The following is a 14,739-nucleotide window of genomic DNA, read 5'->3' as shown; positions in this document are numbered from 1 at the left end:
ATGGAGTTTTTTTTAATTTTACGTCACCCAGTTTGAAAGAGTGTTTATTTAAAAGCATATGGAATATTAAAATTAAAAAAAAAAAATAGCAAAATGTCATTGTTTTCGTAAACTTAAGCTTGTAATAGTAAAACAATTTGTTTCAAACTTTTTTCTTTGTATCTGAGTCCTTGCTTAGAGTAATAGGAGAAAAATAATAAAACTCAGTGTGAAGGTTGGCCGAAATAAGAAATCAAAATAAAAAGTGGTGGAAAGATGACGAAAATGTTTTCAATAATGGTATAAAAAGAAAGTAATGTTTTCTTGTATTTCGTACTAATAAAAATTTTGCGAATTAACTATAAAAATATCAAAATAGCAATATTTTGATATTTAACAGAGATTTACGGATGAATACAGTGAGGATATAACTATTGTTATGAAGGACTTGTTGCAAATTACATTTCAAAACTATACATTGTCAATGCTAATCAACTTTCAAAATAGTTACAAAGTCAAAAAACTTGTTTTTAAATGAAAAGAAGATAATTGTTTAAATGTTATTCTTTCGTTGTTGAAGGAACCTGGAAACGCGAGACAATTTTGGATTAACAGTACAGTCGTTTGAAGATGTTGCTGTTCTTTCAATAACTAAAGGTTCTACGGCTAAGGGAGAATTTTTAGTATTAACAGTCGGTTGGACTGATAGTTTAGTAGGATTCTTTCCACTGTCTTGAAATGGTTCAAGTATTTCTAAAAATCCATCAGTTGTCTAAAAAAAAATATATGACGGTATACAAGAAGTCAATGCTTTAGCTTACTTTACGGATAAAACCCTTAGGGCTTGTTTGTGTTTGCGTTAAGGTAAGGGTCTCAATTTGAGTATTAACAATTTTAAGTTGCTTTAAACAAAGTTGCATAATATTTTGTGTTTCTGATATGTTAATTAAAAAATTTTTTTTTTTTGCTTTGAAAAAAAGGGGGTGGGATTATAAAGAATAACAGTACCGTTACTTCGTGCTAATAAAGACGACCGTGTATGAGTGTTTAAACGTTTCGCAAATGTTCGATTTCCTAAGTGCATGAAATTTTGATTTGTATTGACCAAATTGGCGGGAACAAAAGCTTGTGAACCAAGAGGAACCTAAAAAAAAGGTCATTTCAGCGTTGTGTTATCAAGACAAGGAGGATAACTTACCATCACAGAATGGGTTAGTTTTTGAGGTAATTCCTCTTAAAAATGGTCATATGAGTCTTAACATTTGACTAAAAAGATATAATTTCACCTAGAAGATCACATGTTGTTTGATACTCTCCTAATAGATTTTTAAAGGATTCGACGTCGCTCTCGAGCATTTTTTTTTTCTGAAATTTTGTATGCATATGTAATAGATACAAGAAAATATATGTACTTGATACAGATAATCAAGCGAAACCTCTTCTGGGACGTTGTGTTCTATCATACTCATTGATTTGGATGAATGTTTAAATAAAACAGGAAACTAAGAAAACTGGGCTTTAGCTGCAAACTCAGCCGTTGGCATGTATTTCACATGTGACGTTAACTGTCGATTTTCATTTTTTATTGAAACTAAAGAACACAGTTATAGTTTCAGTACATTTATTTAAAAATTGCCTAAAAAAATGGGGAGAGTGGGAACGTAGAAAATTTTTCAGTTTTAGAAAAAGTATAACTGATGTAAGGAGATAAAGTCGAGTGAATTTATTTACAAGAAAGAACATCGACGTATATAGTGACATTGTTCTCTATACCATAGGATTCTAATGTTCTGTCATCGTCTTCAAAAGGAATACGTAGACTGTTATGTTTATGACAAGAAAAAGAAAGATTTTGGTTTTGTATCAAAACGTTAAAATGCTTTTCAATAAATGTTTTAACGCTCCGTAAAGGAAGCCAAGCAGGTAGTGAATGCGTAATTTCCGTTGCACTTGTACTGGATATGGTCTCGTTTAAACATAGTCGTTTAAATGAAACCAGTATATTTTTTTGTAAAATTTTCTTGGTAGCAGGGTTCCCTGCATTAGACATGGTTGAAATGCTGTTAGCATGAAGTTTTAATAATCGATTTTTTTGTAACCCCTGGGGGTCTAAAAGTTTTGAAAATCCATTATATTTACCGCATAAAGATAAAAAGTAGAGTTCCGTTTGTCGACGTTCGTAGGGTTGGATTTCTGTACCATTAAAAAGAAGTAAGCGCGGAAATAAGCTTATGGTAATTTGACGTAAAAAACGAGAAAAATTATTTTTTGCAACAAAGATAGGAAGCTCATAATTTTCCAAACACTTCATACCGACATCGTATAACGGATTTCCATTACAACGAAAGACTTCAAGATTAGGACACAGTTCTGCTAGGAGTCGAATTGTAGTGATATCATCTGTATGATTCGAGTCAATAAGAAGTTGTTTTAATCGTTTAAAACATTCCTTTATAGAAAGACGTATGTTAGCGACGTAATCGGGCAACATATTTGTTAAGCAGTTGTTATTCAAAGTAAGACATGTGATATTAGGTAGTAAAGTCAATAAATAATTTATTGATGAATAGCAAGTCAGACCGCAAGATTGTAGATTTAGTTTTGAGACTGTTGAAAAATGATGGGAGGAAACAAAAGGCTCATGTTCTGTCAATCGTTGTAACGTTTGTAATCCGTAGATGTCAAACAGTTGTATATTATCACTAAGGTTCAATTCCTCTAACGCTACAAAAATTTGTACCATGCAGAAAACGTCAAGCCAACCCACATTCGTTGATGTTAAATCTAAATGGGTCACGTTTGGGAATTGATTTGACGAAGGTAGACCTTTGATCATTGAGAAACAAGGAATGTTTTTATGTATAGCATAAAAGTCATGTAGTGGAGGATTTGAAAGTTTTTCAAATGTTAATCCGTATAAAGAGAGAAAATGTACATTTGGCATCATAGACAGGATATCAAAAATATCAGCACAAGACGTGAATAAATTGTTACCCAAGAATAGATTTTCAATGGTATGAAAAGATTTCAAAAAGCTATCCTTGTTTTTTTGAATTTCTTCTAAATGGCAACCACTACATTGTATAAAACATTCTTGTACGTCAATACATTTCAAATTTGTGATTTTTTGAAAATATTGTGTTGCATGGTGAAACCCAACAAATTGTACTTCTTTTCCGCATATTTCCAGGGGCTCTAGAGAGTGATTCGGAAAAGATTTGTCAACGTCACTAGAGTAGCCGTAACGCGTTTTCAAAGCTTGAAAAAAATCTGTACCAAACTGTACAGGCTTTAGCCTTGAAGCCGGTGTAAATATTGAAGTGCTTTTGACTTTAAAACGAGAACAATGCAGACATTTATTGACACCGGCGTGTTCATCAACAAAAAAGTATTGATGATTACCGAGATAGCCTACTTGATTAAGTGTGGTTTCAGACAGAAAATCACGGCATTCTTCTTTTCTTAAAGCCAATTTGTCTATCTCTGCGCCTACCCAGAGTCGGGAATGTTTATCGTTTGTTACACTCCCTATAAATCGTATGGTCGCCATAATGTAGCATGTTTGGTCAGCGTCTAAAACAAATCTTTGGCCATTAAACAAATTTTGTGGTTGAGTCATTTGTTACTATGATTCTTTCATTTTTTACTTCTGACACATTCTTTTTGCATGTAGCACCAATTTTTAAACCCTACGGTTGCACGCTACAAATATTATGAAAAGTACCTAGTTTTATAAACCTTGCTAAAAAAAGGAAACCATTAGTTTATATGAATTAAAGAGAATCAGAAAAATGTGGTGTTTAAACAACAGCATTACTTTAACACAAGAGTCGCAGACTGAGAACATGCTTCTAGTCTCGAAGGTTTTTGTTAAGAAAGTTTTTTAGAAAATCATTGACTACTGGATAGTAAATAATTATTGAAAACAGCGTAGTAGAAATGAATCGTTTTTCTACTAGTTAATTTTTGAAAGGGGAAAACATAGAATTTTTGATTAAGCAATCGTTAGATAAAGGATTCATTCATTAAAAGGCAGCCAAGAGAATGACTTTCAAAAGATATTTTTTTTTTGAATCATTAAGGCAACAGAAAAAATATAATTGACTGTTTTTGGTGAAGTTTTTAGAAAGAACAAGAAATAAAAACGTTTAGAGGAGTATCTTTTAATTAAACATAGAAATTGTTATCGCAAAAAGGTACAGGGAAATTCTCCTTTCAATTTAAAACTAAGAGAAAAGTAATACTAAGACTACAAGCGATTTGTTATAACGTGACATATTTCAAAAATTGATTTTTACAAAAGAAAAACCATTATGGTTACACGACACGTATTCATTTTTGTAAATCCGACATCTGGAAGTAACCAAGCTCAAAATTTGTTAAATCCAAAAGTTTCACAAATTGTTATCATGTGCCCTACACCCGTTCATGTACATTTTTATAACTCGAAAACTAACACGCCCAAAAATCATGCAGGGTTTCTTATGCTTAAACAAGTTGTTGAAGATATGAAGAATCTTTCCAAAACTCGCACCAATAAAGAATGTCTCGACGAAGAAAAGAAAAACTGCATCATCACTATAGCTGCTGGAGGTGATGGCACAGTGATGCATATCATAAATCAAATTTTCGCTTATAATATTGATTCCACGTATGTTACCTTTGGAGTTTTACCTTACGGGACCGGTATTCGCATAATTTTGTGTTGTCTTTAAATTTTTTTTTTGTTATGTAATCGTTTTTATTTTTTATTTTGACCTTCTTTTGTAGGCAACGATTTTGCAAAGGCTTTTGGATGGAAGAATGCGAATATTTCAAATGTTTTTAATAAGAACTTGAAAAGGCAGGGCAACAACACTCACTTTGAAACTGTTATTGATCGATTCTTTTTGTTTTTATAGACTTCGTGAACTTGTTTTTCAGTGGATCAATTGTCCCGTAGTTTACCATGATCTTTGGGATATTATTATAACAAAACACCCTCAGGGAACCATTCAAAAAATCGATCCTGTTTCACGTTCCAAAGTAAATTTTGATTAAAAAAAACATACAATTATTAGTCCGTTTTAGCGATTGGTATTATCCAAAGTAGATACAGCGACGTTTGATCATAACACAACTAAGAACGATGAAAACGAAGAGAATGAATTGAAATTAAAAATGTCTAACTACTTTAGGTATACTTAAAGCCATAAAAAAAAAAGTTTGTTTGCTGCATTTTTGCTTTAAACAATAAATTGTTTGTACGCATAGTACTGGAATTGAATCAAGAGTAGGATTAGGTTTTGAGCGTCATCGTACAAGATTGGAAAAACTTAATAAATCGGTATTAAAAAGAAAAAAAACAAAAGAAGACAATTTTTTTTTTTTGCAAGTGTTATGTTTTAGAAAGTTTAAAGAAGACGTTTTTCAAAAAAAAGCTGGTCATTAATTCCCAGGTAGTCGATCTTAGTGAAATAATTAAAAGAAATGAGACAACTGAAGGTGAATTGGCATTTTATTTTTTGTATTTAAATAGTGATATGTGTTAGAGTATAAGGAAATTTTTTCTCAGCTACCTGATTCAATGGTCCAATTAATAAGTAATAGAATTTAGATTTTAGCGAATATTCGCAACTTTTTTTATTAAGAATCGGGTTCGATCATTATTACCAACATTCCAAGTTTCGCTTCTGGTGTGAATGTTTGGGATAATGCACGTCACTGGGCACTCACTTGTGCTCCCGATCCGGACGTCATGAAAACGAAGCAAAAAATTGGAGATGGTATTCTAGAAATGACTACATTCAAAGGTTTAATGTCGTTAGGCTTAGAACGAGTACGTTATAGATTTTTCCGAAAGCATTATACACTTTAGTCTGTTTAATTTTTGATATATTAAAGGTATTGAAAGGTCAAGGAAAAAGATTAGCTCAAGGAACTGGTCCGTATCGTTTAAGATTTCATGATACCATTTATTCTAATTCCATAAAAAATTGTGAACGTATTTATTTTCAAGTTGACGGTGACTTCTTCGTAGGAACACTTCTCAAAGAGTAATTTGCACAGTTCTTTTTAAGTTATTATAAAGAAAAATGTTTTTCATGATTGTTACTAGAGTACGGATAAAATTATGGAAAAAAGTGAAGGTGATTTCTCAAAATAAAGCCCTACGACATAAGCAATAGCATGGCGTTATTCAAACCAACATGTCAAATTAAGCATTCTCTTTTTTTTTCAGCCTAAATAAGAAAAACGAATAAACAAAATACATTTATGTTCATTACAATACTAAAGGAAAGATAAATCATAGTTAATTTTGCTTAGAATCGAGTGCTAGTTTTGTTAAAGGAAAGATAATATATTAAAACAACGTGTCAGGCGGAAAGCCGCGAACAGAGTCAACATGCAGCAATTTGGGTTAAAGCAGTAAGGGACAGCCCCAATTTTATGGTAGTAAAGAAATTTGGTGCGTCTGTAGGCTCTAAATAACTGTTTGCCATTTAGCCACGGGTGACATCCGATTTAAAATCGTGTAGAGAGGATGGCTAAAAAAACCAAGAAGGGAACTGTTGATTCTATAAATACTCGTTTAGCCCTTGTGTTGAAAAGTGGAAAAGTAGCCTTAGGCTACAAATCCACATTAAAGACCATTCGCACAGGAAAAGGTTAGTGGATGTTGTTTTAAAACGTTTAGGACAAGAAAAGAATAAAGAGCGCAAAATTTTGTGTGATTGTTTTAATGTAGTAGTAGCATGGATATAGATGCAATTTGTTTGTTTGTTTGTTTTTCTAGCTAAACTTGTTATCATCTCAACGAATTGTCCGGCTTTAAGAAAATCTGAAATAGAGTATTACGCCATGTTATCTAAAACTGGTGTTCATCATTATCATGGAGGTACATTTAATTATATATTGTTCAGTCAGATATCTCTTGCTTTTTTTAACACGCCTTAATTTTTGAAATCTGTTGTTTAGATAATAATGAACTTGGAACAGCATGTGGAAAATTGTTTCGTGTAGGCGTCATGACGGTAACAGACCCTGGGGATTCAGACATCATTACGACTCTTGAAGCATGATTTTTTATTGTTGAGTTTTTTTTTAATTGATCAACATAAAGAAAACCCCAATTTCGTCCAAAAAGATGTTGTACATAATTGATTAAGCGTAATCTTTAAAAATTAACATTTTAAAAAAACAATTTTATAGAACAAATTGAACATAGTCATATATTTCAACCATAATATGGGGAAAAACAGACTATAAAAATTTATGTTTTTTAAATTTTAAAAAAAAAGAATGTTCCACTCACCATTTGATTTCTTTTGAAAGTGAGATAACAGAAAACACTACATAACAGGAAGCCGGAAACGCTACCTCAGTGGGGTTTCGTGTGTATTATATTTTTTTTTTATTGAAACGATTAATATTTTGAACAGAAAGAGAGAATTCAAAAAAGTATAATGAAAACGTGCATTTTAATTTTTTTTTTACTACAAAAAGTGTAATTCCTTATGATGTTCGCGTTTTAATGGTAAATTATTTAATAGAGGTCCAAAAATTAAGTTATTGCAATTTATAAAAATACGAACACTAATTTTTTAAAAAATCTGCTGTAACAAAATACTAATGATCCTTTAGTTTCATGAACATGTAAAAGTACTTAATATGATGAAAACCACTCTAGTACAAGTCGTGTGGTGTCAGCATGTCCATACCACAAATTCTTTAAGAAGCCAAACTAATAATTATGGTAATTGAAAAAAAGAAAATATTTTTATTAAAAAGTTTTATTTACTAGAAAACTTTTAAAAAATTTTTTTTTCTTGTAATTTTTTTTGTATCACAAGCAAATTGTTTAGTGTTTTCGTACGCTTCATAAAAAGTCATCTGAGTCATACCCTACGACAATGTGGTATACAACACGTTATGAAGGTTTTGATGATCCAAAAGTTTGTAAAAAAGGACCTTCTGGTGTAGCAACGCTACAAGGAATTTTTTCAGGCTTATTACAAACTGGATTTTTATTACAGTTAATTGGACTGACAACTTTATTTTTTGTATATTATGCGTATCGCGGAACTGAAATTTTCACATATGATTTAGTTTTTACAAGCGAAGAACAACGACAACTTTCAGGTTTTCGGTTTTGGTTACAAATCGGATCTGGAGTTCAACTTTTAGGATCTCTTTATATATTATTCTTTCATGCTCTACTCGCTGACGATGCCTCTTGGGCAAGGGGTTATAGAGCGGGTGCCAAATTATTAGGAAACGCTGCTTTTTTTGATGTTCTTTCTCGTACCATTCAATTTATAATTTATGCATATATGAATAATCACTATGGTCCTATATGGTGGAAGCAATTCTCTATGGGTGGAGCAGAATGGCTTGTTTCTGCTTTGGCAAGACTTTTATATGTATTTGCTTTATTTTATTACGCGACTTCTCTTTTTCTTCTAGAAATTTATCATGATAATGGTACCAATGATTGGCATGGACTTTTAAATTGCTTTTTGTTCACGGTAGCAGGAGTCTCAGGTAGCCCTTGTAATAGTTAATGTTTTGTTGTAGAAAAAAAAGTTTTTTTACTCTCTATTCTTTGTGTGCGTCTGTGTGTGTTCTTGTAGAAATTGTTGCTTTGTCAATTCCAAGAAATGCGGTATCGGTGATTATATCTTGGATAGCACTAGTTTCTGCATTAGTTTGGTCTATTGCCTTTGAGCAAGAAGTAAATGCTTGTACTCCATTGTTAAATGAACCAGAGTTAACAAATGAAATTGAAGCTCGTGTTGAGAAATATGCTAGAGCAAGTCCATATATGCCAGTTGAATAATATTGCTTATTTGTCAACTGCGGTCGCTTTCTGCATTACTTTTTCATATAACAAGCGTCACCATATAAGTTTAACATATTGATGAAACAGTTCCACCCTTTATTTAAAAAATTCATTCCAGTTGACTCTGTTTTTTAATATTACAAAACGTTTAAATAGAGAAATTTCTAATGTCGCATAATACATGAAAGCTTTTTTTTTGTATTTACATAATGTGTACAATTTTCAGTAAACCTTTCAATGTCGGGAGTTTTCTTTTTACAACTGTAATTTTTTTAAAATGAATTGTAGTTGAATTGTTTCTGCTTATAAAAATCAGTTTTCATTTCACGCATACTCTTAAGATTTTTATATATTTTAACCAAACTAAAATATTTTTAGTCTATGAGACGTATGCTTTTAATAATTCATTTCATCGATTAGGGCCTAGTAAGGTGAAAGCATGAACACACTTGACAGTTATTTAAACGACTCCAAAAACAAATTAGCTGTGAAAACACCTATTTCAACATAAGGAATCGTATGTTGGCCTAGATATGACTTTGAATAGTATGTTAAAGCAGTACAATCAAGTGTATCTGAAGACACTCACCGCATAAAATTCAATCCGACTTGATGTAGCATACATCTCAGAAGTACAAAAATCTGTTTTTTTTCTTTTGCTTTTGCAATTTCAAAACCAATAGAAATATAATTGCCTTAATGTATGCTGATAAAGTGTATTGTGAGGCAATGCATACAGAATAGATCCTTATATCCATTGAGTAAAAAAATGTTGACAGCGGCATTCATAAAAGATGGCCTGTTACAGTGTGTAGTGTTACGCACGGCATCTCTTCAAAAAATTCAGCACGTAGAAGGCTTTACTTTTTAAGATTGCGATACATCATTAGATTTACCATCCATGCAGATGAACAAACCAAAATAAAACACACTGCCGGAGTTTGATATGGTTGTTATGCAAGGTGTCATACTAAAAGAATATTGTTGTGGAAGTGTTTTTGTTTGAGGAGCTATCAACAAATGAGTGCTAAGCATTCCTCACTGTCCTTACCTTTCAAAATCAACCAGGTGTCATTCATAATATTAAATGTAAACAAATTAGTGGACGGTCACCAGTTTGTCTCTTAACATATCCACTACTTGTATGTGAAACACAGTAGACTTTATATCAATTGTAATAATGTATGTCTAAGATGTCGTGAATGAATGGAAACAGAAGGTAAAGAAGAATATAAAATAGTTGATTTTTGAAAAATATGAGAATCCGAGAGTACAAGGTTAATTTAGTATAAAATCTAAAAAGAAAAACGTTTTTAGCCACGTGTGTAATTTCGTGAGAGTGGCTTTAACTATATACGTGGACTTTGTGGAAGTACCCTCTGCCATCGGCGTGATTGTTATAACTGTTCTTAACCAGTGGCAAAAATGTTTTAGAAGTTACCATATTCAGTGCCGTGGTCTTTATAAAAAGTCGCAGGGAGTCACGTGTTCATTGGGGGGCCCTCAGCGAGTCGCGTGTTTTTTTAAATTTACCTCCGCGATTCGTGTAGACATTAAAAAGGTTTTTACTCAATGCCGTGTTTTATAGAAGTGACCTCAGCGAGTGGGGCGTTTATCAGAAGAGTTATTAGCCAGTCGCGTAACGTTTTTAAATGATCTTAGTAAGTTGTGTTTTTATTAAAGGATCGTTAACCAGTCGAGTGTTGTTTTGAAGTGACCGCAGCAAATTGTGTGTTGTTTGAAATGTCGTTGTTTATTGACATGTTCTTTAAAAGTGACATCAGCCAGTGACGTTTAACGTAAAAATGAGGTCAACTATTAGTATGCTCTTTAAAAATGCTGGCTTGGTAAAGTGTTTTTGTATAAACGTGGTCTTGAAACAATTGTTGAAAGAAATATTATGCTCTCATTGACACAGGAGAAATGATTCAAAACACATGTATATGTTTTTTTGTACAGCCGTCATTTTTCCTTAACAACTGTTGTCAAAACTCGACCTGAAACAAAATTTCAGAAACGGGGTTAAATTTTGTATTAAAGGTGAGTCAGAAAGAAATGTCAGTTGATAAATGCTAACGTTGCGAGGACCAAGAGCGTTTAACGGTCTCGTTTAAGCATTGTCAGAGAACGTCATGTTTCTTGTTCCTTTGAAGTATTTTTAGTTTGTGTAAGGCAAAAGAAATTTGATAAAAGAAAAGCTTGAGATATCATATTTTATTATAACAATTATAAATGGCTGAATGTTTAAATTTGAAGAAAACTGGTTTTATTGCATTTTTTAGTCAAAGTAAAAGATCCTAATGTTTAGGAAAGTGTAGGGTCGGTTTACTCGTTTGAAACTATGGAAATAATAACGCTTAGTTTTGAGGGTACTATCACTTTTAAATGAGTTCTTTCTTTTTGTTTTTGTAGCTAGGGAATGTAAGCTTTACATTATTTGATAAAAGGGTCAATTTATGGCTTGTTTCCTACGCTTGTTTTTAAACAATTTTTAGGATCAACATTCTTAACAGAAAACGTTTTCATTTTGCACTATGTTATAATAGTGCCTATGTGATAAATTATGACTATATGAGTCAGTGAAAATTTGAGTTCGACATTCAAAGAAAGAATACATAATAAAATGTGATAAAAATCAAGTTAACGTTTTGTTAATTTTTAAAACGGAAAGGTTTTTTTGAGAAGGCTTCAAAAGTCTTACAAAAGAAAAAGGCGTAAGACTTGTTCGAATAAAAATTTATTTAAATATTTTTGTTATAGACATTGGTATAGGAGAAACGTAAGGGGTGTGCATCAACAGCTCAAGTCATGCACCATGACTACGACATCTGATCGAACACACATCTGTTTAGTAGTTCCATAAAGAACATTTTCTGAAAAGATTAGTAAAGTGTTTAAATCAAAAAAACAAAATGACCACTATTACACATGAGTATTGGATGAACTACTTAAGGCGTGGTGACGCACAGGAAACAAGGGAAATTGTATCAAAGCAAGCTATTTTCGACACTGCTTGCCGTGTTGTTAAACTTTCTGAAAGTGTAAGATTTTGATGGAAGCACTGAGAATTAGCAGGAAATTTTTTTATTAACAAGTTTCGTGCAGATAAAAGATAGATGTATTGGTTTAAGAAAAGAAAACCAGTTTGAAAGACAGTTGTGAATTTTATTTTACAAAGCTTCGGACATTGTTGTGATTAGAATCATCTAGAAATACTGCATAAAGACCATTATCTGTTTTAAAAGAATTTAGCGATCTAAATCATGTTGCGTGTTGTATGGAAAGTAGGAAATAGAAGAATTAAGTGATGTTTTACTTAAAAGTGAAAAGGATACGCGTGAAAAATTGTTACCTATTATTTCTTTGCCTGCTATACAAATGATCATTTATAGTATTGTACAAGAAATAAAACAAAATGTTATGCAAGGTATGTAAAATTTAGAGACACTGTACACATGAACGAGTGAAAGTTTAAGAAAACTGTCATGTTTTGCAGGTCAATCGTTAAGCGAAGAATTGAGTTATCGTTTGAAAAATGATAAAAGGCTTAATGAGTGTTTATGTGAAGCTATGGATAACATAAAAGATCAAGGTAGCATCACAGTTTTCGCAAGCTATCTTTTTTTTATATAGTTTTTGGTATATCTATTTACAAAAGAAATAGAAAAACCAATAACTTATAAAGATATTCAACAAGTCAGCTCAGCAGTCCCTACCATGGAAGGAATTCGGGAGCATGTAAAAAAAAAAAGAAATGAGACGTGGAGTGATTTACCTCAAGAAGAAGTGGCTGAACGTTTATCAAAAGGTGAAATTTTACCCAGAGAAGAGTGGATTCCGGGTCATGGAAAAGAAAGAAGAGTATTGAATCATAATGACACCATGGCTCATTTAAACTTCGCTACGAGATTACATAAAGAAGGAAATGATGCTTTCCTAAATTCAAGTTACGATATCGCTTTATTGCGTTATACACAAGTAGGTGAAATTAGGTAAATGTAGACAGATCATGTTTTTTTTTAAGGGTGTGCAACTACTTAACTGGGTAGAAGGAAATAATACAGAAGATACGCAGGCGTTGGAAAACATGTTGTTAACATTTTATAAAAATCAAGCTGCAGCTGCTCTTTGTGTTGAAGATTATCGAGTGGCTGAGGGTAATGATACTGGTTTAGCATGAGTGAAGCAGACACTGTGATAAATATAATGTGATTTTTTTAGAGGCAGCAACCCATGGGCTTAAAATGGATCCTCATGACGCCAAATCTTTATACAGACGGGCTGAAGCTTATTTATGTTTAGGACAAATATCATTGGCTATGAAAGATTATAAATCTATTCTTCGTTCACCTCACGCAGATACCAACGCTTCACAAGCGGCAAGAAATGGCATTCGACGGATTCGTTGTATTGTTTCAAAATGGAAAACAGATGTAAAGGAATTCGTGCCTACTGCTGTCAAAGATGTAACATTATTACTACGTGCTTTCGATGATATAAAAATAAAGATACTTTAGGATACTTTTAGTGAGCAAAGGTATCATGTACAAAAGGAGTATCAAAACTATTTGAGAGATATAGATGGTTGCCAATATCCTCCTAAAAAAGAATCTTTAAAAAAAAAACAAGACTGGGAATTTTTTTGTCGAGTGATATGTCCTTTAGCAATTTTAGAGGATATAGCTACAAATCCTAAAATTCATGTCTCTTGTGTGTCAGAGGAAGATGTGGAGTTAATTTTGCAGTCGATTTTGAAACGTTACACGGTAGACTCATAAGTTCGAATTTTTAACGACGATAAAAGCTTGTTATGTTGGTTTTGAAATAGGAACCAGATATTCAAAGTATTGTTCAAAAAATGTCAAAAGAAGCAGATTTTGAAGAACCGAGAATTTTCATTCGAGTCACACCCGTGTTATTTTTACATTTAGTAAAATTGCATGGAAAATTACTTTTTTTTTAAAGTTACTTTTGTGTGATGTAGGAAAAACTTTTAGAGCCATGGGAAAATTTAGGTAGTACCATTGAAGAGAAACAACGCGTAAGACAAGGAAGACCCGTGAACGCTTTTTTATTCGATTATGTTTTCATTTTTAGAATCTCGTTCAAAGTATTATTCTATATAAAGGGTGTCCAAACATTGATTTCTTTATTAAGAATTTGTATTATTGTATCATTGGAGATAATGCAGAAAATCTTTAACACTGTCTCTCTATTTGATTAAAACATTTTGAGGCTTAAGAATGAAAGTAACACTATCACAAGAATATTAAAAGATTGTAAACGAATACGTTATAACACTTAAATTGATGGTTATTATTTTGAGTTTCATACTTGTCGGCTAGTCATATTAAAAACTTGTTTTCTTTTATTAACATCTATTATAAGATTGCTTGTTTTTATTTTTAGTAAAGGTACCACATTAATTGATCAACTGCACCTAATACATTGGTAGAGGGGTACCCGTCATTATCATCACACAATTGCACTTTGTTCAACGTAATAGAAACAATGTTTCGTTCACGAAAAAATTGATTAATATGAATTTCGTGAATCGGTTACAAAGCTTAGTGTCTATCGATTTAAAAAAATAAAAACCAATTTGAATTGTGAATAAAGTGATCAACAATATTTTCTTTGTAAAAACACGCTTCACCAGTTTCGGTCTTACCTAAGCATTATGTGCTTTAAATAAAGAAAAACAGAGATTAAAACGAAATTACAAGTATTGGCTGTATACACGCTTGAAACTTTACTTTGGGCGATTTGAAAGAAAAAAACGACATGTCGCAATTCTCTTGCAAAAATTACCCTAACAAACATCAAATGGAGCCATACGAAGATGGCTCAATGGAAGTGTCTAATGAGAACAAGTTGTGTGTTGAACTTGATTCAACTCCTTTGCCCTTTAAAAATGAAATGAGAATAAACTCAAGCCC

General features: G+C 32.1%; 4 protein-coding genes and 1 long non-coding RNA gene across 6 annotated transcripts; 4 read left to right on the top strand and 1 right to left on the bottom strand.

The window, feature by feature from the left end:
- Nucleotides 1-4,292: 4,292 nt before the first annotated feature.
- Nucleotides 4,293-6,219, top strand: LOC128883309 (diacylglycerol kinase theta-like). The gene is made up of 10 exons (XM_054135521.1): nt 4,293-4,665; nt 4,750-4,822; nt 4,881-5,004; nt 5,050-5,156; nt 5,233-5,305; nt 5,355-5,463; nt 5,511-5,561; nt 5,610-5,797; nt 5,863-6,014; nt 6,077-6,219. Exons 1-10 carry the CDS (start codon nt 4,293-4,295, stop codon nt 6,144-6,146), a joined length of 1,320 nt encoding a protein of 439 aa, XP_053991496.1. The 3' UTR covers nt 6,147-6,219.
- A 33-nt stretch (nt 6,220-6,252) lies between these two features.
- LOC128883314 (60S ribosomal protein L30-like) lies at nt 6,253-7,235 on the top strand. Its single transcript, XM_054135530.1, has 4 exons — nt 6,253-6,387; nt 6,440-6,626; nt 6,755-6,856; nt 6,937-7,235. Exons 2-4 carry the CDS (start codon nt 6,503-6,505, stop codon nt 7,038-7,040), a joined length of 330 nt encoding a protein of 109 aa, XP_053991505.1. The 5' UTR covers nt 6,253-6,387; nt 6,440-6,502; the 3' UTR covers nt 7,041-7,235.
- Nucleotides 7,236-7,659: 424 nt separating this feature from the next.
- On the top strand, nt 7,660-9,058 carry LOC128883263 (uncharacterized). The gene is made up of 2 exons (XM_054135443.1): nt 7,660-8,502; nt 8,592-9,058. The coding sequence occupies exons 1-2, from the start codon at nt 7,872-7,874 to the stop codon at nt 8,795-8,797; spliced, it is 837 nt and encodes a 278-aa protein (XP_053991418.1). The 5' UTR covers nt 7,660-7,871; the 3' UTR covers nt 8,798-9,058.
- A 156-nt stretch (nt 9,059-9,214) lies between these two features.
- Nucleotides 9,215-10,071, bottom strand: LOC128883264 (uncharacterized). Its single transcript, XR_008458822.1, has 3 exons — nt 9,852-10,071; nt 9,390-9,770; nt 9,215-9,337 (listed from the first exon to the last, which is right to left on the bottom strand). It is a non-coding gene; the product is annotated as an uncharacterized LOC128883264 (long non-coding RNA).
- A 1,328-nt stretch (nt 10,072-11,399) lies between these two features.
- LOC128883265 (tetratricopeptide repeat protein 1-like) lies at nt 11,400-14,090 on the top strand. Of its 2 annotated transcripts, XM_054135445.1 has the most exons (11): nt 11,400-11,514; nt 11,561-11,841; nt 12,089-12,227; nt 12,297-12,392; nt 12,459-12,778; nt 12,825-12,957; nt 13,022-13,266; nt 13,318-13,566; nt 13,629-13,730; nt 13,785-13,841; nt 13,898-14,090. In XM_054135445.1, exons 2-11 carry the CDS (start codon nt 11,713-11,715, stop codon nt 14,000-14,002), a joined length of 1,575 nt encoding a protein of 524 aa, XP_053991420.1. In that variant the 5' UTR covers nt 11,400-11,514; nt 11,561-11,712; the 3' UTR covers nt 14,003-14,090. The 2 variants fall into 2 exon arrangements, with proteins under 2 accessions (XP_053991420.1, XP_053991421.1); XM_054135446.1 differs by lacking the exon at nt 11,400-11,514 and having other exon boundaries at nt 11,702-11,841; nt 12,086-12,227.
- The last annotated feature ends 649 nt before the right edge of the window (nt 14,091-14,739 follow it).

The sequence above is a fragment of the Hylaeus volcanicus genome, unplaced genomic scaffold (genome assembly GCF_026283585.1).
Source record: "Hylaeus volcanicus isolate JK05 unplaced genomic scaffold, UHH_iyHylVolc1.0_haploid 12221, whole genome shotgun sequence".
In the NCBI taxonomy this organism is placed as follows: domain Eukaryota; kingdom Metazoa; phylum Arthropoda; class Insecta; order Hymenoptera; family Colletidae; genus Hylaeus; species Hylaeus volcanicus.
This window is presented reverse-complemented; position numbering and strand designations above follow the sequence as displayed.